The sequence below is a fragment of the Didymella exigua genome (genome assembly GCF_010094145.1).
Source record: "Didymella exigua CBS 183.55 unplaced genomic scaffold M421scaffold_3, whole genome shotgun sequence".
NCBI classification, from domain to species: Eukaryota; Fungi; Ascomycota; class Dothideomycetes; order Pleosporales; family Didymellaceae; genus Didymella; species Didymella exigua.
The window spans coordinates 394,047-416,811 of NW_022984777.1; the positions used below are offsets into that span (position 1 = coordinate 394,047).

The window sequence follows — 22,765 nt, forward strand, 5'->3', positions numbered from 1 at the left end:
TCACGAAATGATTCCGATAATTACCATGATGACCATGATGACCATGGTGCATTGCCGATGGCGCCATACCTGGACAGGACAAGTCTTCTTGGGCGTAGGCCTGAAGCAGCCTAGAGCCGCGCAGATGCTCGATTTCAGCGGCGATGACGAATCGGGACATCCTTGGATGCAACGCTCCTTCGGCGAGGAAGGAGAAGCGGTGTGGCGGTGGAATCTGCGACGATGTGTCAGTCGAATCGCATCTGTGGCAGGTTGGACGAAAGGGAAGCGACTCGGCAGTCGGCCAGTCGAAGCGCGCGAACGCCGCTTGGGCAGCGAATCTGTGTTCACCGCGAGCGACTGCGAGCAAAGAGTACAGACCGGGGAAAGCGAGCAGGGGATAGCACCTGGCCTTGGTATCGTAAGCGACAGCGAGCCCTGGAGACATGCTCGTGATCATCTGCAGCAGCAGCATCTCGCGCCGTTGGACAATGGCAGGCCGCGCCGTTGGACAATGGCAGGCCGCGCCGCCTGCGGAATCACGAATCACTGCGAGAAGGGAGGCGACGCAGCATCGCAGATCCACATTCTCCAAACCAACCCCATCTCGCTACTTCAACGTCTTCTCCGCAGAACCTACTCCTGGCCGAAGAGCGTTGTTGCCGTTTCTCGGCCAGGGAGGGAGGGTACGTACCTGTCTCGTTGCGGGCGTCAGCGGCACATGGCGGGGAAGGTGTTTGTCGGCGGATTGCTGCTGGTGGGTGGATGGGTGAGAGAGCGGGTCGATGCAATTGGTGAGAGACGCGACGCGGCGTTTAGGGGTGTGTTTAGAATCACATCGTTGCGCGAGCGAGGAGTAGCGTTGGTAGTAAACTCTGCTCACGCGAAGCGCGTTGAGCTCCAGGGAATGTTGTGCGCGCGTGAAGTCAGGACGCGCAAGTCAAGACGCGCAAGTCAAGACGCGCAAGTCCTCTGCCCGTCACCGGCCCACCCTCACAAGAGACCTATCCGCAGCTAAACGCATCAAACGCAACATGTTTCCCCTCAAATCAATATCATTGATTCGCACGCTTTTAAAAGCCGCCCTGGGCTGCGCTCGCCCAGTCAACGCACGCACCCTCCTTCCTCCCTAGATACCCATACCGATACTAAACAAAAACACACTAGAACAAACATGTTTTTCGAGGAAGTTTGAGCCTCCCGTCGCCGTGAACTTGATCTTAACGCCCTTTTCGCAGTCGAAAGATGCGAGACACCAGAAAGTGAGCGGATGCAAGAGTAGAGAACAATCGAAGAGACGAGGAAAATAAGAGGAAAATTTCATAATACAATGGTCGTGGCTGCAATATCAAAAGCCTTGCTCCTCATGCCCGTCGTTCAACCGGGGCAAGAAATCAGTGGGAAAAGAATGATCCCCTCGCCGGATCAATATCCTCCTCTTGACACTGATGGGACTTGGTATCCTCTTCGTACAAGCGGTTGCAACTTCACCCTGAGGCAGAAGGCGTGGAGATACACCTAGAGATTCCAGCGGTCTCCTGTGAGGTGCCTCTTGGACCACTTGCGCACAAAGTAGAGTTGGCTTGCCACGGGTTGGCTTGCCGCCTAGTGCTGGCCATAGTTGGTGCCCCAGCCACCGCGGCTGTTGTAGTTGCCACCGCCGTAGCCGCCGCCGAATCCACCATAGTTGCCGTAGCCACTCTGCTGGTTGCCACCCTGCTGGTGACCAAGCCCACCAAGTCCGCCGTACTGGCTGTTTCCGCCAAGGTGGCTGGGGTAACCGCCAAAGCCCTGCTGGTGGGACTGCTGCTGGTGTAGGCCCTGAGCGCTCTGGCTAGGGGTGCCTTGGGTGGCTGATCCAGGACGGCCCTGCTGGGCTCCCAGCGCAGACTGGCTGGGACCAGTGCTCTTCGACTCACCAAAGCCCTTGAGAGAGTCTTCGCCGCCCTGTTGGCCGCCCTGCTGCTGGCCGTACGAGCTCTGGCCTGTGTATCCAGGTCGGCTGAAGGTGTCGGGGATGCCGCCGAATCCAGAGCCGGAAGTGGCGCTGTGGTTCTGACCTGTGCCAGAAGCCGAGCGACCGTAGTCGCCGAGACCGCCGAATCCGCTCCCGCGTTCGTTGGAAGCGGCAAAGCCGCCTGCGTTGGCCGGCGAAGATGAGTGCTGGTCGTACGAAGCCTGAGGAGACATTCCGTAGTGGTGGGGCTGGCCGTACATGCCCTTCCCGAAGCTGCCGTAGCCCTGCTGCTGACCGTATCCTCCAAATTGGTTCATGTAGTTGGCGTAGTACGGGCTGCCGTAGTACGGGTGGTTGTACGGATAGGCACCGTGCTGGCCCTGCTGCGACTGCTGGCTGTGGCCCTGGCTGTGCTGGCTCTGGGAAGCAGGTCCCGAGGGAAGCTGGCTCCCAAGACTGGGGTTCGGGGTGTTGTGTCCGCTGTTGTTGGCGTCGGCGTAGCGGCTCTGCTGGCCCTGAGAGAAAGAGTCCTGGGGTCCGGAGCCGAAGCCGCTGCCAGTGCGCTGCTGAGCAGAGCCGGCCTCCTGCTGGCTGGGAGCCTGCTGGTTGTAGTTGTTGTAGTATTGCTGGTAGGCGTTGCGCTGCTGCTCCGAAGTGAGGTACTGGGAGGAGTAATCGGCGGGTGCGGAGGAGAATGGGGTGGGCTGCGACTGAGCGTGGCTCTGCTGGCCAGGGTAGTCGTATTGGTTCGACGACGGGATTTGCTGGCCGAAGGGATCGTAGGGCTTCTGAGATGGCGCGGCAGCGGTCTCGGCCTGCTGGCCGTAGCGGCCGAACTGGTTGTAGGGCTGGCTGTGCTGAGAGCCCTGGTTCTGCATCGCCTGCGACGCAAGGGGGTTGGACGGCGACTGCTGCGACAGAGGCTGCTGCTGCTGTTGTTGTTGCTGCTGCTGCTGTTGCTGCTGCTGCTGCTGCTGCTGCTGCTGCTGTTGCTGCTGGGGCGCCGGGGGAAGGCCTGGGGCCTGCTTGGGTGTAGGGTTCTGCTGCTCGGGCTCAGACTCGTCGACATGGGGAGCCTGGCGAGGCGCAGGAGGCAACGAAGCCCTGGGCTGGGCAACGGGCGAGTGTTGTGGGGGCTGAGTCCTGGTCTCTGCCTCCTCCCTGTCCTCGTCCACATCGTCCTCGCCGCCAAGACCCAGGCTGCCGAATTGGACGGCTGCCCGGTCAACGGCGTGGTTTCCTGGCATGACGACAGCCTCGTGCTGCTCCACCAGCCTCCGCTGGAAGCTAGCGCTGCGGTTTGGTGTTCCTGAAGTTGCCTTGAGGGCAGTTGTCGCGTACCCTCCCACCGCAGGACGGCCAATTGGTGCCTGGCCAGCTGTGCTCAGAGGAGTGGCTACTGCACTACCAATGTCCTTGGAGCTGGCGACGGTGCTAAAGGCAGTCTCTGTGGGCGGCGGGTGCGACACGTCCGGCAGATGCTCTACGTTCTCCTTGGTGAGCTCGTCCTTGGAGGGTGTGAGGTCGAGCTCAGCAGCGGGCTCCTCGACCTTTTCTGGCGTCTTGGCCACGTCGTCGGCGATGATTGTGGGCTCGTCGACTTCGTCTGCGACCGGGGGGATCGGGAGCTCTTCGGCCTGGACTGCTGGCTCGTGAGCGACTTCGGCAGCCTTCTCGACGGGGGCAGGAGCGGGCTCCTTGAGGGGCTCTGCGGGCTTGGGAGCCGGCTTGGGCGGAGCAGGCTCGGTGGGCTTTGCAAACATGCTCGCCCACGTCTTCTTCGCGGCGACTATGGGGTGCTTCGCCGCCGTCTTGGGGTCGTGCAGCACCTCCGACACGGTTCCAGGCACCGCGTCTTCCTTCTTCTCGGCCTCGGCCTTGGTGGTGTCTGGCTGAGCGCCCCACGCGCCGGCGCTGGCTTCGGTCGCTGGCTTCGCGTCCCAGGCTCCAGGCTCGGCCGTCGACGTGGCCCAGGCATCGGATTCGGCCGTGGGCACTGATGTCGACGCACTGCGGGGTCCGCCGCCGGCGCCTCCACGACCGCCGCGGAAGCCACCACGGCCTCGGTCGGTGCCGCGGCCACGACCGCCCCGGGCGCTGTCAAGGCCGCGTCGAGGAGCATCGCCGCGTGTGCCGCGGATGGCCGACGACTCTGTGGGTGCGTGGTTCTCCTTTGTTGCTTTGGAGCGCGAGCGGTCCTTGGCCTTTTTGGGCACCTCGCTGAACTGGGAGACGGCGCCTGCAAACAGTTAGCGCGCCCGTCGTGGCATCGACGCCCTCAACAGGCCGGGGCAGAGGCGTGCTCACCCTCGCTGATGCGCTCAATGGTCCGCTCCAGGTCGCCGTCGGCCTCCTCGATGGCGAGCACGAGATCGGCGTCAGACCAGTCGGGGAACAGCTCCTTCAGTGTGGTCAATTGCGACGAGTAGCGCTTCTTCAGCGCGCGCAGCTCGCCATCCTCTGCGGCCGTGTCCACGGCCGCCGATGCGCTGTCGCCGTTCGTGGCGCGCGGCCCTCGCGAGCCATAGCCTCCTCCTCTGCCGCCGCGGGCGGTGGTCCTGCCGCGCGCAGGCCTGCTTTGTGCTTCAGACATGTGGACTGTATGTGTGTGGGGGGGGGGGGGGTGGGGGGAGAAGCCGCTGGGGACTCGGGTCGTGTGCGTGTGTGGGAGCTGGGGCGAGGCCGTGCGTGGGGAGGAGACGATGTGGTTCGGATTGGGCGAGGGAAAGTCGGCGCTGCGAGCTGCTCGTTTACTCGTCTAGCCACCAACGCGGCCTTGGCAGCTGGGCCCAATGGCGTCAGACTGCTGAGCGCGGCCGAGTCGCGTCGACTGCACGGCGGGGGGCGGAGGGTCGTCTATCAGATGGGAATCTGGCCACAGAAGAGAGCCACTGCAAGCACGCCGTCAACCAGCGCACCTTCACCATCACCGCATGTCAAGTGGTGGCCACTCGCTTAGTCTCGCACATCCATCATGTCGTCGCCCGTGGGGCAGAGGGCGCTCAGCACTCTGGCAAAGACGCTCCACCCGCAGCTCCCTCTTACGCCCCGGGAGAGCCAGCAGCTGCTCAGTCTGCTGACCACCTCCTTCCGCAACCACCTCGACCGTGAGCACCCCGTCCACACCAGCGAGAAGGCCCACAATTCTGTGGCTCGTACTGATGCGCGCCGTGACGACCACAGCGCCCTGCACGGCCCGTGCTCGGCGGCGCTGGCTTCACGCCACATCAAAACCGTCTTGTTGAACCCGCTGTTCGCCGTGAAGCCCTCTCGACACGTGAAGCTCTCTCGACAAGAAAAGCCCTCTCGACAAGAAAAGTCCTTTCGACAAGAAAAGTCCTCTCCACAAGAAAAGCCCTCTCGACAAGAAAAGTCCTCTCGAGAAGAAAAGCCCTCTCGAGAAGAAAAGCCCTCTCGAGAAGAAAAGCCCTCTCGAGAAGAAAAGCCCTCTCGAGAAGAAAAGCCCTCTCGACAAGGCCCAGAGTCGGCCGCCTTGGGCGTCCTGAGCGATCCGGTGGGTTGGTTCCTCAACGACATCGCCGCCGGCAATGCATCCCTATCGAAGGCTGCTCTGGTCCTCGACATACTCGGCAGTCGCCCATCCCCGCCGACCTCGCAACCGCAGAAGGGCAGAACAGCAGGCGCTGTGATTGGTGATTGGTTGCACTCTAGTGGCTTGTACAACTCCAGCGAGTTCCTCGACATGTGCCTCGTGAAGCCAAGCGCCAAGCGGCCGACGACGTTCATGTCGCGCCTCGTGGCTGCTATGATGGTCGACGGCAAGGAGGCGCTTCTCTGGAAGTGGTTCTTGAATCGGTTCGCTCATGACGTGAGCTCCGTGCAGGCCATCTCGTTCAGGAAGCAGCTGTTGAAGCACATGGTGGTAGCCAGAGCTGCCCAGGACCTGCATGGGGCTATTGCGCTGTTCAGCAGAGCGCACCAGATGGTCGAAGAGCAGCCCGACAAACGATGGGAAGAGCTCAGGCCTGCTGGTCAGTACCTGGTGCAGGCCGTCATGTCCAAGTCGACTGCCTCGGTGGACAATGATCTCTACAATTCCTTCCGGCGCAATGTCCGACTTTGGGTTCCTAACCAATGGGCGCAGGCCGTGAATTCGATGCTGTGCCTGCACCACCCCGATAAACCATCCGCTAGACCAGGCCTCGACTTCATTGAAGACCCTGCCGGAGCTGCTACATACGCCAATGCCAAACCAGCTCAACGACGCTTCGTAGTGCAGGTCAGCTTGGGCGTCGCTCGACAGCTCCTTGAGCAAGAGCGCTACCACGAAGCCCAGACTGTCATGGCCTTTACCAAACAGCACTTTTCTGACCTGGTGTTGGAGAATCTCCCTACTGCACAGAAGAAAGCTGTCCAGCGTCAATCGAACAAGATCAAAAAGGCAGAGACAGACGAGGAGACGAATCTTGCGCTTTTGGACGGTCTTGCCTTTACATGAGCCATCCAATCCTCGACTCGGACTGTTCGACGTGCAAGACGACAACACCCAGCTACCGCCACGACTCGTACGACCCCGTGCAAGGCGGCAACACCCGACTTCCGCCACGACTCGTACGACCCCGTGCAAGGCAACAACACCCGACTACCGCCACGACTTGTACGACCCTGTGCAAGGCGACAACACCCAACTGCCACCACGACTCGTAAGACATGGCTTGTCATGTAACCCAGCCGATACAAGCCTGACACGCGCATTGCCATTGCTCTCAACACCCACTGCCAACAGGTACAGGAGCTAGGGTGAAGCACATTGCATGCATGTTCATAAAGACGGTCATTGTGTCTGTATCCAGACACCTGGACAGACATTGGCGGAAGACGATCACGTTTCGCACTCCACCCCTACCACCCTTGGAGCGACGCGCTCATAGTCGTGGAGCAAACCCCGGCGCCCGTCCCAGCACACCGCACAGCTGAGCGACTAGCTCCAGCCCTGGCTCTGCGGAAGACGAGGTCAGACACTAGAGTTTATCTTGACTCGATGGACTTGGTAAGGTCACTCCGTATCAAGAAAGCACAGCTTCTCCACCAGTGAACCCGACGGACTAGCACTCCACAATTCTACTCGTCCAGACATCGTGCAAGTGATGCGTGGCCTCTCCCCATCCATCCACCATCTATCTTTCGCAAGCGGCGACTCGTGCGAAACCCGTGGATTGCAGCTGAATGTTTTAATTCCTGTGCTCGATTGCGTCTAGATTTCCTCCCACTGCGTCTCTTCCCTCTCCAGAGACGTTGAATATAGTGTTCCTCCGCTGTGCACCGCATGCAGCGCAAAATGCCAACCCTGCCCCTTTCCCCGTCCATCCATCCCCATCTCAGAACACAATGCGTGGTGTGGTGGCCCGTCCTTTACTCCCTGACTCCCATCTGTTGTTTCCATCTGCCCTTTTCTACTTTTCTACTTTCCTCTTCTACTTTTCTACTTTTCTCTACTTTTCTACTTTCCTCCACTTTTCTACTTTCCTCTTCTACTTTTCTACTTTTCTACTCTCCTTTTCTGCTTTTCTACTTTTCTTTTCTACTTTTCTACTCTCCTTTTCTACTTTCCTTCCCCACCCTCCATCTCTCCTTTCCACCCCTTCCAATCGCCCATTCATCCCACAGGACCCAGATACCAAAACCCCTCGTCTCCTCCTGCGAACCGCCTCGACTCAGCGCCGCCGCGCCTGAGATGGCCGAGCCGCTTCGTACCACGAGCCGGGGATCTGCGGTTCCCGCTGCGGCGCGTGCGCGGGGGGCACGTAGCTGGAAGGATTGGCGTGCGGCGGCGCGGTGCTGTACACTGTGTGTTTGCTGTCCGATGGTGTGGTGTGGCTTGCTGGCTTGGTGTGCACTGGTGTCGGCTCGCTATACACCGGCGTGGTCTTGCTGCTGCGTGGCGCGGGATAGTAGATCGCGCTACGGCTGGGTTTGGTCGGGCGCGTGGAGCTCGGGGGTGCGAAATGGCTGTGCGAGGGCTTGCCGTAGCTGGGGGTGGGCTTGCTGTAGGGTACTGACTTGAAGGTGCTGGGCTTCGCGTAGCTGGATGAAAATTTGCCATGGCCGGGCCAGGTGTAAGCAATGTGCGGGTGCGAGGGAGTGGGGGTGGTCGACGGTTGGTGATAGCTGGACGGTCGAGGGTAGTAGACTGGTGCCGGGTGAGAGTAGCTGGATACCGGAGGGTAGTAGACCGGTGCCGGGTAAGAGTAGCTGGATACCGGAGGGGAGTAGACTGGTGCCGGGTGAGAGTAGCTGGATACTGGAGGGGAGTAGACTGGTGCCGGGTGGTAGCTAGATACCGGCGGGTGGTAGCTAGGCGTGGGCTTGGAGTAGACGGGCTGAAGAGTGCTCGGCTCGGTGGGAAGGCTGTACAAAGACGGCTGAGGGGGAGATTGGTATGAAGGCGTCTCTGCAGCAGAGTCGCTCGTGCAGTTGCCGAAGCCAGATTGACAGCCCGTACCACAGTGGGCGTCGGAGTAGCCACACCAACCATACTCTGAGATGAGGTCAGCGACTCCGTTCTTCGCTTGCGGCAGGGAACAGCTTGGGAGACTTACGAGAGCAACAACTGCCGCGAGCATAGTCGAAACACGTCTCTCCTCCAGAAGTCCTTGCACCGCAGATACCGTTGGTAGATGGGTTACCAGGATTCTTATCCGGCTGAGGCTCGTTGTGGCTGGGCTCGTCGTGGCCGTTGAAGGTCCTTGGGCCCACGCGCTTGGTGCAGAGCTCGACGACGACGTCCTTGCCAGCGTCGCACCTGAACGTGGGCTCGCCGTGCCAGTAACCGTGCTCCGTGTAAGTGCGGTGGCACTGACCATTCGCACTGCACCATGCAGGAGGACACTTGCCCTCATCGGCGTGCTCGATGTACACCTTCAAACCGCCGCCGATGAGAGGGCAGAAAGAAGGATGCTCAGGACCAACAGTGTGGTCGCAGTCGACAGCGCTGAGGTCGTACCAAAGGTGGTTTTTGCTGGGGACGAGATTGTACTCGACTTGAATGATGCCAGCAGGTGCGACCTCATACCGTGGCAGATCACGAAGCTTCACAGAAATACCACCGCCGGTGATTCCGCAATCGACCATGCCCTGGTAGGTGACCGTGTTGGCGGGGATGGCGACGGCTTCGTGATCGTGCCCAGTCCATCCAGACCCGGCTGGGCCAACAGCCCACGAGTAGACATCGTAGGGGCAGTGGTTGATGAACTTGATGTTGTTTTCTGCTGAGACGACAGCAGAGAGAACGGTAGCTAAAAGGTATAGTAGCCCAAGAAGAGGAACCATGACTGGTGAAGCAGCCTTGGAAGAGCTGCGAGAAGACAAATGAAGAGAGTTTTGATGTGATATCTGAAATGAAGACAGAATCTGCAGTATGATTGCAGTGTGAGAAGAGAAAGCAGGAGGGGAGAAGGGGATCAAGTTCAGACCGCCTGCGCTTGCTCCCCAAAACCAGGGTCGTTTGTTGAGTAGACCCCATAATCGATTCAAGGGCATTGGAATATTGATGAGTGGAGCATTATGACTATATCGAAGCCGGATTCGGATTTCTCTCCATGTTGCGACGAAAGTGATGCGGAAGTGAAGCATATGCTACATCATCATTTGAGCACTGAAAGTATTCCGTAGGCCGTAGGGAGGCCTTTGGGCGAAGGGGTCGACTGATGATGCATTGGCTGTGATCCGGAGACCTGCAACGCATCACAGGGACCGAATGGTCGACAAGAGCAGTCTGAAGTCTCCATGAGCTATGTGACGTATGATCCTACCTAACTTTAGTCAGAAGAGATGCAGTGAAGATCCTCGACTCTTGACGAGCTTGGAGGCATTTAAGGTGTTGACAAGGGTTGCTGGTAAAGTATTGATACCGGAAGAGAAGGTCAAAGGGTCTTGTCTAGCTGAATTGGGGGCAGCTCATGTGACCGTTCCAGAGAAGGAATATAGCAGATCGGGCAACCGAACGGATTTGGGCATTGTCAGGCAACGATACGAAGATGCAGACTCATCATCTGAGAGCTAGTGATGAATCTCAGTCTGGCCGACAGAAGCTCATCTGCTGAGTGCGCACCTAGAAGGTAGTCAGTACAGTGTGACACCAAAGAATTCCCAAACGCCATTTTTAATTTTCAAGCCTTTCTATGGGGTATTAAAACACAATTAAGCACAACCTTGTCCAATTTGTGTCGACTTCTCAGAGTGGTAACGCCTTCCCATGCTCGCTATCAATGCAAAACAAGAAATCAATGAACACGCCATGCAGCCACAAAACACTAACGACTGCGTATTGGCGCCCAACAAGTCCATGGACGAGAACCTGTTCGGTAGACACACCGGTGGTTGCAAGCACAAAACTGACGCGTGCCGTCGCTGCTGAGCTCGACTTCCTAGATCGCAGGGAGCCTGGACTTGTCGCCACCCTTGCCTGCTTCGAGCCACTCCGGCTTGATGATCTGGTCTTGTGCGCTATAAAGCGCCTTGTAGGCGGTACGGATGGTGCCATCGCTGACTTCAACGGCCGCACCAATCTCCTTAGGAGATCGAGGGTTACCCATGAGGTGAGAAACGAAATAGAGACAGGCGCCGGCAATAGAGAGAGGTGAACGGCCAGCGGCGACGCCATGTTCGGAGACGAGACGCGCGCACTCTTCGGCGATGAGTTGAATGAAACGTTCGAGATCGAGCTTGGCACAGGCACGAGGCATGAGCGTCTCTGCGCTGGTGGCGTTCTTCGTGGTGAGATTGGAAGTGTCCAGGACGGATTGGCTGTCCTTGTTCTGCTGCTTCTGCAACCTCTGGATGTGGGCTTCGAGTGTCTTGAATGTACGACCCACCTCCTTCTTCGACACATTTGTCATTTTGAAGATTTCACGGAAACTGCGGTTCTGCGAATGCTGCCGGCAAGCTATGAAGATACAGCCGGCGATGATGGCGTCCTGCGACTTGCCCTTGAACAGCTTCTCATCGTCCGTCATGCGGAACAGCATCTTGGCCGTGTCTTGCGTAGTCTTGCTGATATTCTGCGAGTCGCAGAGTGTAGTGATCTGGCCAAAGGCAGACTGGAGCGACTTGTTGCCCTTGTCGTGGTTGCTCTTGTTGTGGGCACGAGACAGCTCGCGCACCTTCAGGCCACCATCGCCGAAACCGATCTCGGTCTGCAGCTGAGAACCGCGCAGCAGTGGGTTTGCGGCGTCACCAATACGAGAAGGGTCGTCGTTGCCTTGGTCATCGTTGGAGAACGTACGCCACTCGGAGCGTGTATCGATGCCGCGCTCGGAGAGAACGCGACCGCAGGAACCGCATATTGTGTCTCCGGCGCTGAACTCCTCGACGAGATTTGGGGGCATTTCGCGGCAGTCGGGGCACATCAGCGTAACGTTCAGGTCCTCAGACCAGGCTTCCTCCTTGACAGGCTTGCGCTCCTCCTCATAGACCTCGCCCGGCGAGAGCATGCGACCATTGGGCGCGAAAGACATGTTGCAGATCACGTTTTGATTATCTAGCTGCTCTAGCTGGCTCTCGGAAGCTCCGGGTGAGGTTGACACCGTATGTGGGCGGGATGAGAGAGTGTGGGTGCTTGCTTGAAGGAGCTGAGGCGGCCGTTTCTCATTGTGCTTGGGTGAGCCACAACCCGCGCTAGCATGGCCACGTGACAGAAAATCAAAGGTGAGGGCCGCAGTGCAAGCAGGAGCTCCATTGACAGCTCCCACCCCCTCCACATCCAACATCATGCTCGCGCAATCCATCAGGGCCTCGGTACGCCTCTCTGTGCGCCCAATTGACGATGCTTGCTGACCCGGATTAGCGCCAGGCGCTCGCACGCGTTGCTCGCCAGCAGCCTACCATTGCTCGCCGCACCTTCATCACCCCTACGGCCGTTCGCTCAGGTACATCATCACAATCGCACGTCCACGGACTCTACTGATACAATTGGCGCAGCCGATCTGGTGCAGGATCTCTACCTCCGCGAGCTGAAGAACTACAAGGTTCCCCAGGTCAAGGCCAACGATGCTGAGGGCCAAGTCCAGAAGTTCTCCATCCCCGCCGCTCCCAAGTCCCCCGAGGAGGCCGATATTGCGAACGAGCTCAAGGCCTACGAGACCGAGCAGCCCGATGTTGGCGCTGAGGCTGCCACAGAGGGCGGCCAGGTCCTGCCTGAAGAGGACTGGTTCGTTGAGGAGGACGAGTCAATTACCACCTCCGGTGCCACCCACTAAGCTGGCTGCGCTCTGATATTCAGATCATCTGTACCAAATACTAGCGAATGTGTCAATATGGATTGGGCAATAGACCGAGCTTGAACACCTGCACAGCGCGCTCTCAATCACGTGATACGGGTTTTGAAGAACTCTTGATGGTTCCGTCAGGCAAACGTGGGGAACCAATGCTTGTTTTACGTACTGGCATTATAGATCCGAATGATTCCATTGCTTGCAGTGCGATGCGTAGCATGCTGACAGGTACATACATGGCGCTACTGCAGTCCGCTAGGTTTTTCGCGAGGCTCAGCAATCGTGAAGAGGGCAAATGAGGGCGCTTGATTGATGGGATTTTGCCTGCGCGATCTGGATAGAGTAAGCTGGAACCTTGACCGGCGATATCTTTCCGTGTCTCTCATCTTGACTTTGTTGTTCTTGCATGTACATATGTACAGGGACACACTATCAGGTTCGACCCGCTGTACGAACATGCACAGGACGCTCAGCTTCTGCACCAAAGTATTGGTGGCAGAGTGGTGAGTTCATATTAACTCACTGGACCCGCTACATACAGCGAACCAAGCACCTAGCCAGGCGCCACGGGCTCTCTTTCAAGGCAGTCAGAGTGTGAGCTGTCCGCATTGGAGGAGTCTTCCTCGGATTAGGTCGGCGGACGCTCACCTCAGCCTCAGCGTGCTTCTGAAACGATTGGCGGTTGGATCTAAAGAGCGGCAGATGCAAGGCTGGGCAAGCGGAGCCGGATAGTCGACTGGTCCGCAGGTCCCGTGACGTAGACCATTGAAGAACCCACCAAGAACATGCATCATCGAGAATATCTAGTGCGCACCTTGCACGGATGGATCGGTGTTCCCGTTAAACGACAAGCGCGCGCGATAGAATTGCACTGGCCCTGGAAACGAGCGGTAATGCGTTTGATTAAGGGCAGGGACGCCGCACGAGAGATTGCACTATTTACAAGTCACGAAAAACAAGGCTCGTTCGCGCAATTTGGTGCATCCATGGCAGCGGTTGAGGGGGCCCGCACTGGAAACCGCACTGGAACTGGCAGCTGGCACGAGCGCCGTTCGATGGGTCATGGATGGCAGATGCCAACGCCAGCGATGTAGCAACCCGAAGAGGCGTCGTGTTGTGTTGAGGTGTACTACCATCTTTGCACCTCTGACCACGGCCCGTGGCCAGCGTCACAGGCAGAAGGTCGGCAGAAGGCCCCGGTCATACTGTAATTTTAGAAAATCCCTCCGACATCGATCTGCACAAGCGGGAGGCACGCCCTTACTAGCCGCAGTCGTCCTCGTCGGCGTGCAGTGCAGGCGTCAAAACCCTGGACATGAATCGAGCGGACCCAATTGTGAGCGCTTTTTCTGACACAAGCACGTCCACATTCGCCACAGGCGACCCTGAATATACAGTGTCCGCCCCGTCATCCCTCCGCGCTGCCTGCAAGCACCAATCGTCCTCTCTCCAGCCGCCCTTCCGCTCGTTCCGACGCTTCAGCGAGGCCTGTGACGTACTAGTACTGTGGATCTGCCAACTGCCTTCACAGCCTACTGCACGGCTCGCCGTGCCCGCCTAACAGCACAACACCGCTCTATTCCTGTTCCTGCGCCATGAGCCCGTGAAAAATAACGCAGCAGCACTTTTTGGAGTCGCTCATGGGGAATAGCTCCGCACGGGGAACCCGCAGACCTCCACCACACTCGCTTTATATCGCGCCGCCGCCGTCGCCATGCCAATCGCCGTGGCTTCAGCTCTGCGCGGGCACGATGTCTTCTCCAGCAAGTCGCGGGGCCGAAGTAGGGCGGCCTCAGAAGCCGGCCCTCTGCCCCCGGCTGACGACGAGAGGAAGCCTGAGCGGGCGCAGTTGCCCAAGGCGGCCTCGTACACGTACTTTCCGCGCGTGAAGAGCCTGGACGAGGATGCGCCATCGGAGGAAGACCTGAACAAGGGCAAAGACATCGACGTCACGTCTGACAGCTCCTCAGGCGGATCGAGTCCGTCCTCAGAGGAAGCCCCACAGGCCCTCGAGATGCCGCAATTGAGGCCTGCTGCCACCGCACGTCGGTCGTCGAGATTCCTCCCCTTCTCCAGCAAGAGCAGGGATCCCTCAATTGAGCCCAAGCCTGAGCGCAATCGCAAAGACGTCGTCAAGGAGACCGAGTCGCCGGGAAGCTCCCCATCGAGATCCCTGACGAAGCTGAGGAGGAAGTCATGGGTCGTCTCACAGCAGCACCAGCAGCAGCAACAGCCGCCGCCCCCACTACCTATCTCCAATTCGCCTACAAAGGAGAGCAAAAAGGAGAAGAAGGCGGCACACAAGGATGACAAAGCACAAAAGAAGGCCGCGGCTATCGAGGCACCGAAAAGAAAGACGCCGACGAGCACAGACAGCATTCCTGAGGAGGCTGAAGCCAGGAATGAAGTAAGGGACGAGGCACAAGACACCGTAGACGAGCGACCGGCAGCCCTACCCCTCAGCAAGAAGAACAAGCGCCTCAGTGCGCTCCTGACTGCCAACGGGCCCGCTGTTCCCTCCGTGCCAAAATCCTTCTCTACCGAACAACTTCCCCTATACCCGCATTCAGACAGTCCCCTTAGCCCGACCGACCGTGTCCCTCCACTTCCGCGCAACACCTCGACAGACAAGCTAGGCAACAAAATCAAGACGGAACCACGTAAGAAGGATGAGCTCTGGACCGTATTCAGGACCCTAGAGGGCGAGCTGCGGAAGTATGTCAAGCGCTCTCTACGGTATCCCCAAGCTTACATTTCACAGGTTCCAGCACAAGTCCAGCTCCTTGAAGGCGAACATCGTGCGAACGAGCCTGCTCCAAGACTTCATCTACAAGTACGCGAACCACCCTTCGAACCAAAAGCTTAGACCGGAAGATCTTGATCGAAGGACGAACATTCTCAATGGGTGGTGGACCGGCCTGTTGGAGCTTGTGGCAGGACGCAATAACCAGTCGATATCTGGGACAGATCGACCAGTGATTCTGGAAGGTTTGGCTGGGATCATGGAGAGACCGGAATGGAGACTTATGCCTTCGCCGTTCTGCGCGCTCGCTGACCGCGACGAGACGGGCTCGACTTTGACATCTACTTCGACGACTTCCAGTAGCTCGGATTTTCTGGCGGAATCCGTCTACCACAACGTCAAGAACACGTTTCAGCAGAACTTGATGTCTCAGATGGCTTTCGTCGTTGATAAGATGACCCCGCGGAATGCAGCAGCAAGTCTGGTCACGTTTTGCGGCAAGACTTGCGCGTATGCTTTCTGCTTCTGTCCTGGAGTTGCCGACATCATGGTCCGACTCTGGAGCCCCTCGCTAGAGATGATGAAGCGTGTGCTGGAGGAAGCAGGCGTGTCGAGACTGGACAAGATGGACGCCATCTCCGAACGCATTTCAGCCGCTTTCCCCCCGAATCTTCACCCGCTCAAACTCCAGTCGTTGGCGAAGTTGGTGCGCACATTGCGCGGCCCTCCAGCTGCAACACCGCCGCTGCAGATCGCCAACCTCGACTGGTACGGACTATGGATCAAGCGCTGGTCAGGCGCCGAGAGCGATCTTTTTTATGTCTTCGTCAAGCACTACCATATCCTAATCACTGGTTTCCTGCCAGGCGTCCTCACTGCCCAGGAGCGTGTTTGTGCGCCAGGCCTGCTCATGGTACACGCGCAAATTCTCGTTAACATGGACGCAACAATCAACAGGCACGCTTTGCCACAGCAGCATGAGGAATCTGGACCACAGTCGATTACATTTGACGATGTACTGAGTGAACCAGACGCATCTGCTTCCACAATGGCTATTCCACCAGCGAACGCCACACGGCAGATGCAGGAGAATCGACTGATCATGCTCATACGAGATTTCTTGTCCGAGGGCAATTCACATATACACGTTGCTCGACACATGTTCGCAGACAGTTTTGTAAGCTTACTTCAAGCACAAGCACGCAAGATCTCCATCTACGACAGCAATGCGTGCTACACGCTCTGCGACTTTATGGAAGAAGCGTTCGGGATCCTGGTCAGATACGAGCAACACAACAACGAGCACCACAAGGTCCTAGAGTGGCCATTCTGGCTGAAAGTCTGCAAAGAGATGACAGCAAGCGAGAACACAGCTACAGAGATCAAGCTGTACTCGTTTCTCTACAGCATCTGGGCTACCCTGGCTTTGGATGATCATCGAAAGAAGAGCCTGTGCCTTGAATTTCTTCTGGAGCCGGCATTCTTTGAGAGCAGATTCAATCATTGGTGTCCGATGGTTCGCTCCTACTACATGCGTTTGATTTGTTGGCGCGTTGCACGGTTCGATGGAGAGCCTTCTGAGGTTGAATTGTCAGTAACAGCCATTGTTCCCAATGTCGCCTCGCTAATAAGACAACAGAGAGATCAAGACAGCGCTCAGCGAGCGCCTCCGCTCTGTTTGGTCTCACTACCTTTGGCTCACCGAAGATGCCGACCGATTGCAAATTGCCTTTCCGTCGACACAGGCCTGCAATCCAGCTCCAGGTCGACGATTCCTTATTATACGTAATGATAATCCCGTTGCGGCCAGCAATGGTCCCTTTCTTACATTCGACGGCGTTGTGCAAAATCCTCACCAGCGGAAACCATCCGCTTCCACACCAGTCCCGGAGCCTATGGCGCAGAAGGTCGCAGCACTGGCGACAGATACCACCGATTTCCCGGACGAAGAGCCAGCCAAGGGCAAGTGGGGCATGCTGAAAAGTCTTATGGGGGGCTCGTCAAAATTCAAGGCAGCTTCTAAAAGTAAGGAGAACATTAACAGCACGACACCTCCAAAGATCTCCCTTGAGAAGACGCCTGCGGAAAAACCAGCTCCTACACCGTCACCGCCATCTCCTCCTACACATCGCACGTACAGCTTCCGCTTCTCCTTGGAATGGGTCGACAAACGCTTCGGTACCTACCAAAATATGCGACTTCAGCCGCCACGGCTACCTGTTGCAGCACAAGTTTTGCTGCAGCAGAATGGCATTCACAACGAGCTCGCAACTAGCATCAAACCAACAGGGACAGCCGCGACATCTAGCCGCTACGCCGGTCGTGCCCTTGCGGAGTGGACCTTCGTCTCGCACGAGTGCCAGAACTTTTTTGACCGAAGAAAGAACGAGGGCGTACCGACTAATAAGCAGGTCGAAACACCCGCACTCTGCGTCGAAGCCTTCAGACGCCCCGGCTAGTTTCAAACGCGACCTTTTTTGTCAACATGATCATCGGCAGGAACGATCTCATCCCATCTTTCGCGCAGCATTGGTTCTGCTTCACGGCCCCCTTGCATATGGATACTCACCCGGCACTTTGAGATCCTACGGCGTTGCAGTACTCTTGGTCCCGACTTGTTCGTTTGTACACAGTCCTTTGTATACGTTCCTGCATGCATACATGGCAGCGCGCTGCTTGCATGCCTCGTTTTGCGAGCTCCATTGCGTTCTTGTTGGGGTTCTTTTATAAGGTATCATATAGGCGCCGCTGATTGTTGATATGCTGCAAAGCTCAATACATACGTAGGTTTATGGTCAGTCATAAGTTTCAATCTATTGTTGCTATATTATATCCTACGGTGTCAAGTCGAGGTGACCGGGACTTGTGAAGGTAATCGCGCCTGCCGTCACCGCCGCACTAGCGCGGCTGCTGTCACTGCATTCCCTATTCTTCAAATCAACAGCATACGTTGAATGCATTAAACTCATCAAGCCTTTCGTCGCTTGCGTACTCGTGGTCGTGGTTGTCGCGCCACCGCTTGTCCAGACAGCGGTCTGGCACGGATCTACCAAGAAGTCGGCTTGAATGCAGCAAGGCCCGACCAAGCTGTGCAGGTGCGATATTGATCCGAGTATTTGCAAGAAGTCTTTTCAAAAGGAATATGGGGAGGTGCTTCTGGTGGGGTTTGGGGGATTGTTAGTGGTGTGGAAGTGGCAGTCTGGAGGTGAACAAATATCGGCACTTGAGAAAGCTGTATCATAACACCAGCAGACTGTACCCGAGAACATGTTCATTCTCTATCGGTCTTGCCACGATCCGACACGCACGGATGATGTTCCAGCGTACACACTAATGCCTGCCTGGCTACGCTGGTTCGAAATCATCCTTGTTTATCCTTGGGGCGGGTGTAATGATAACTTGCCGATGTTAGAGGAGCATCTTATGTCCGGACAGTTGCCATTACAAGTCTGCGGTTTCTTCCTTGTGCTTTGCGGTGGTTGATCTGTTTCGAGTTCGTCTCGTCTTTGGCACAGAATCTGCCTTAGGAATTTACTTGGTAAATCTGTGCTTGGGGATGGAGGCAAAGAGTGAGACTGCTGTAACATCGCCTTGAATTTTGACGAGTGGAAGCACTCCATCTTTATATCACAATTTGGTTTGTATGATGCAGCAATTTTGGTTGATGCCCGGCAATGGTGAGTGCAAGGTGCAAATGGTCAGATTTTTCGGAATACCGTGGTTCGGCCTGCGCCCTGAATTGTTGAGAAATTCGAACACAATAAAGGCTTGCCCTCTGTCGAGCAGCATATCTCCAAACCTTCACACCATCAAAAATGTCTCCAATCCACAGTCAAAATGACAAGACTGAAGCCCACCGTATCCCCTGCATTTCTGGAGGAGTTCAGCGATCGAATCGAACGGCTAAACAGTCTTCTCGCGGAAGGTGATACTATGATCTCGAATTTTGTAAGGAAATTCGGGATATCGTCGGTATCGCTGCCCTATTCTCCCGATTTCTCAGCAGACCGATACGATAACGGCCTGCGCACCGTGCATATCACTAGTGTTGACGGCAAGCAAAGGATGCACTGGTATCGTGCAGGAGCACCCGCTGGCTCAGCGAGCCATATACCTTCAGGCTCTACAGAAGCGACTACACAGACCGTCAATGGTAGTGTTGTCGTCAAGAAAACTGTTGGTCACCCAGAACTGTCGTTCTCGGAGATCTCATTGGGGTGTTTACGACCAGACATCATGTCGATGACCCAGCACGAAGAAGCAGAGGAAACTTTTTGCACCACTCCAATACCGAGCCTGAAGGTTCCCACACCATGTATACCTCCAACCTCACCCGAAATCGATCGGATCCATGATGACTCCACCGATCCCCGCTCAACTGTTGAAAAGGCCTTCTGTCACGGGCGACAGACAGCCAGGCCCTTCATCATCCCGTCCGCTCTGCTGATGATCATGCCATGGATACTGTCGAAGTACCTCATCCTACCCTGGTTGACCAGCATAGCCTACAGCTCACCCTAGCAAGATCTTTGCATCATACATCAAATCTAAGATATAAGAGCTCCTCGCTCCGTGGTTAGTAGCGACCCCTGCAAGATTTGATCGCACCTATAGTATCCCTGGAGTATCAAGCGGGCTTTCGTAATGTCGTCCAAATCAAAGACCATCAAGGCTGCGCGCCTGGCCAAATTAGAATATTGCGGGGATTAGACACCCGCTCCATGACATGGCGCCGATCCGGATATCTCAATCAAGCATACCGGATCCAGGGATCCCCAATTTCGGAGTATAGTAACAAAGATCTCCTTATGCAGGTCGACGCTGTTGGTGTCTGACACGGACAACCAGGTCTATGAAAGAATCTACCAGCCCAAGCTCACTCTGACGCCATCGCATGAGCCTGTTAGTATAATCGCTGCTCTTCGTAGTAGGGCTTGTAAAAACTGGAAAGTCGGTCAGCGAATTGGCATGCTCAATGTGAAGCATGCGTGCAACAGTTGTGGCGGATGCAGGAAATACCACAAAGGCAGTCTGCCCAACATGAGGCCCTGCGAGTATAAAGAAATGGTGGGGATCCCGGCACAATGGAGATTGCAGAGTATGTTGGAGCAGATACTGATGACTCGAGTCTTCTGCCTAAGGAGTTGTCGTTCGCACAGGCTACGCCAATGATGTGCGCTGGTGCAAGTCCGCTCTCTGCACAAAATCTCTTAGACTGACAGTTCGACATGCCGCAGTCTCTGGTGCGTTCCCAACCTAGAGCTGCACAGAGATAGCCTTTCGCTGTTATTGGGATAGGCGGACTGAACAGCTTGCCAGCTAGATTGAAGATGTAGGCTTTAGCGAAGTTAAACAGTGTCACACAATCGAGCACCTCAATTGAGGGTGTGGAGCTTGCCGGCCCGGATAAACCGGGACGAGCACCTCCGGGTCTAACCAGAAGCTCGTTTCACCCGTTCTTCATCAACGAGCTGCCCGATAATCGGCCGGCTGCCGCGCTTATCCTCTAAACAGGGAGCGAGCAGCTGGACGTAACAGGAGAGGCTTCAAAGTCACTCCAAGGGGACATATTGGTTACCTGGTGGGCTACAAAGCCTCCAATATATACCGAATATGGATACCTCAACTTGACCAGGTCATCACAACGCGCAATGTGACCTTCAACGAAGAGCTCTTTTATGGTAAGGATGAGTCTGAAGCTATCCCAGAGCTGGAGACAATCGCTTTTGTTGAAGTACTTCATGAACCTGGCGAGATATTTAATGCAGGAGAAGCAATTGAGCTCCCTATTAGTGAGGGAGAAGATCTATCGCTCGACCCGTCCGCCGAACGACAGCTTGGGGGTGAACCTCAGGAACAAACTCAGTTGCCAGAAGGCTAGTCTGGTGATGAGCGAGCTCCTGAGGCAGAGGCTACGCGATCGGCAAGCTTGGCCGGCAAGCCGATGGAGATTCGCGTAGGACGATGAGCTTTAGGTCTCCTCTCACCCGATCTAACACCAGAACCAGAGCAGCTGGAGGCAGGTCGGGCAGCTCCCTAAGGGGAGAATCTGACTGAAGAAAACTCACGGGAAGTGCACTCTACTGTAGAAGAAGGGAGCTCCTCAGCAGGTAACCAGGATCGCGATGATCCAATTATTAGACCTGTCTCTCCAATCGTCATCATACCCTCTGAGAGGCCGACAGGAGCAGGTGAGCCAAGAACGAAACGCGCGTACACTTGGAGGAACGTAGGCCCGGCTACCCAATTGAGCCGCCAGTTGCGTGAATGACAGCGCGATGAGCTTGCAGATGAAGACAGAGACGACAACAGAGCAGGACTGTACACTGTGATTAGCTCTATTCGATCAGCAGCATATTTATGGATGCTCCAACCTCTATTTGAACACGCTAACAAGTATAGTAACAAAGGCAGAGACCTTGTCACTATACATGCAGTAATAGCTGCCTCAGTTCTCAAAAATGAGAAGTCAATCGCTCAAAACGAGCGACAGATACACAGGGACTAGCTCCCTCCGCCTCCAAACAAATAGAAAGAGCTGGCCTATCACCCACTAGGCGCTCTGTTTCGCCAAGCCTGTATGAAAGAGATAGCAATGCTGATAGAGAAGAACACTTGGGTGGAAATCGACAGAACGAGCTCCCAAGGCAGGCCTCTGCCGCTCAAATGGGTATTCACATATAAGTTCAACAAAGATAGATACTTTATTAAGTGCAAGGCAAGGATTTGCGTGCGTGGGGACCTCCAAACCAAGGATTCAATCAAGTCAACCTACGCCACGACGCTCGCTGCTCAATCTTTCCACACTATAGTTGCTATAGTAGCCTAGTTTGATTTAGAACTATTTCAGTTTAACGTAGCGAGTGCGTTCCTGAATGCAAGCCGCAGAAACCAGCCTCAGGTGCTCTGTGAGCTTCCTGATGGGTTCTAGAAGCCTAATCAGGTTGTACTCCTACTATAAGCTCTATACGGACTTAGGGATTCACCAGTTCTATGGTATAAAGAGCTTTCCACCACGCTTCAGGAGCTCAGTTTAAAGGGCCTTAAAAGAAGAGCTATGTCTCTTCTTTAATCAGGAGCGAAGGATAGTTCTACTATTCTATGTAGACGATATCCTCCTTGCCCATCACCACAAAGATCAAGCAACTGCAGAGGAACTGATGAGCTCCCTGATGGCCAAATATTAGATAGAAGCTCATAGACCAGCGGAGTGGTTCTTAGGGGTGAGAATTATCCAGAATCAAGCTGCTCAGACCCTATCACTCGCTCACAACTCCTATATTGAGAAGCTCGCTACGAAGTTCAAAGTTTTAGATAAAGGATCACTTCCAAGTATCCCATACCCAACCACAAAGCTTCCTAAGTACCAAGGAGAAGCTTTAAAACAGGAAATCAAAGCCTATCAAGAATGGGTGGGTTTAATTCTTTACACAGCAGTTATGATCCGCCCAGATGTGGCATATGCAGCATCTCAACTATCACATCACCTGACTAACCCTGGAGCTGCTCACTTCAAAGTAGCCACTCAAGTTATCGACTACCTGTACCAAACCAAGCACCTGGGTATAAGGTACGGAGCTCATCAGGGCAGCCAGTTGTTGATGTGTGGAGACGCGTTATTCGCTGATGATAGCGAAACTCGTCGATCATCTCAGGGCTATACTGTGCAGCTCTTTGGAGGTCCTATTATATGGAAAGCAGCCAGGCAAGCGACAGTTACTACATCAACAACAGAGGCAGAACTGCTTGCTTTAGAGCATGTGGTCAAGGAGAGCACTGCTCTAAAGCGGTTCCTTAACGAGCTGCGCCTTGACCTAGGGGTCGCTTGGGAAATCTTCTGCGATAATCAACAAA

At 55.8% G+C, this 22,765-nt stretch overlaps 8 protein-coding genes across 8 annotated transcripts; 5 read left to right on the forward strand and 3 right to left on the reverse strand.

Annotated features, from left to right (window-relative positions):
- Window positions 1-7: 7 nt before the first annotated feature.
- Window positions 8-997, forward strand: M421DRAFT_89056 (uncharacterized protein; the record flags this gene model as incomplete). The annotated part of the gene is made up of 1 exon (XM_033597734.1): window positions 8-997. The coding sequence occupies one exon, from the start codon at window positions 8-10 to the stop codon at window positions 995-997; it is 990 nt and encodes a 329-aa protein (XP_033452939.1).
- Window positions 998-1,584: 587 nt separating this feature from the next.
- On the reverse strand, window positions 1,585-4,529 carry M421DRAFT_53314 (uncharacterized protein; the record flags this gene model as incomplete). Its single annotated transcript, XM_033595104.1, has 2 exons — window positions 1,585-4,175; window positions 4,244-4,529. The coding sequence occupies 2 exons, from the start codon at window positions 4,527-4,529 to the stop codon at window positions 1,585-1,587; spliced, it is 2,877 nt and encodes a 958-aa protein (XP_033452940.1).
- A 381-nt stretch (window positions 4,530-4,910) lies between these two features.
- On the forward strand, window positions 4,911-6,395 carry M421DRAFT_1299 (uncharacterized protein; the record flags this gene model as incomplete). The annotated part of the gene is made up of 1 exon (XM_033587373.1): window positions 4,911-6,395. One exon carries the CDS (start codon window positions 4,911-4,913, stop codon window positions 6,393-6,395), a length of 1,485 nt encoding a protein of 494 aa, XP_033452941.1.
- Window positions 6,396-7,611: 1,216 nt separating this feature from the next.
- Window positions 7,612-9,226, reverse strand: M421DRAFT_1300 (carbohydrate-binding module family 18 protein; the record flags this gene model as incomplete). The annotated part of the gene is made up of 2 exons (XM_033587374.1): window positions 7,612-8,435; window positions 8,497-9,226. 2 exons carry the CDS (start codon window positions 9,224-9,226, stop codon window positions 7,612-7,614), a joined length of 1,554 nt encoding a protein of 517 aa, XP_033452942.1.
- Window positions 9,227-10,323: 1,097 nt separating this feature from the next.
- Window positions 10,324-11,412, reverse strand: M421DRAFT_53294 (cyclin-like protein; the record flags this gene model as incomplete). Its single annotated transcript, XM_033595099.1, has 1 exon — window positions 10,324-11,412. One exon carries the CDS (start codon window positions 11,410-11,412, stop codon window positions 10,324-10,326), a length of 1,089 nt encoding a protein of 362 aa, XP_033452943.1.
- A 178-nt stretch (window positions 11,413-11,590) lies between these two features.
- Window positions 11,591-12,282, forward strand: M421DRAFT_246938 (uncharacterized protein). The gene is made up of 3 exons (XM_033588567.1): window positions 11,591-11,692; window positions 11,748-11,823; window positions 11,876-12,282. Exons 1-3 carry the CDS (start codon window positions 11,666-11,668, stop codon window positions 12,151-12,153), a joined length of 381 nt encoding a protein of 126 aa, XP_033452944.1. The 5' UTR covers window positions 11,591-11,665; the 3' UTR covers window positions 12,154-12,282.
- A 1,243-nt stretch (window positions 12,283-13,525) lies between these two features.
- Window positions 13,526-17,741, forward strand: M421DRAFT_416313 (DUF1765-domain-containing protein). Its single transcript, XM_033591011.1, has 3 exons — window positions 13,526-14,883; window positions 14,930-16,501; window positions 16,551-17,741. The coding sequence occupies exons 1-3, from the start codon at window positions 13,883-13,885 to the stop codon at window positions 17,368-17,370; spliced, it is 3,393 nt and encodes a 1,130-aa protein (XP_033452945.1). The 5' UTR covers window positions 13,526-13,882; the 3' UTR covers window positions 17,371-17,741.
- Window positions 17,742-18,748: 1,007 nt separating this feature from the next.
- Window positions 18,749-19,668, forward strand: M421DRAFT_399116 (uncharacterized protein; the record flags this gene model as incomplete). Its single annotated transcript, XM_033590173.1, has 1 exon — window positions 18,749-19,668. The coding sequence occupies one exon, from the start codon at window positions 18,749-18,751 to the stop codon at window positions 19,430-19,432; it is 684 nt and encodes a 227-aa protein (XP_033452946.1). The 3' UTR covers window positions 19,433-19,668.
- Window positions 19,669-22,765: the final 3,097 nt, after the last annotated feature.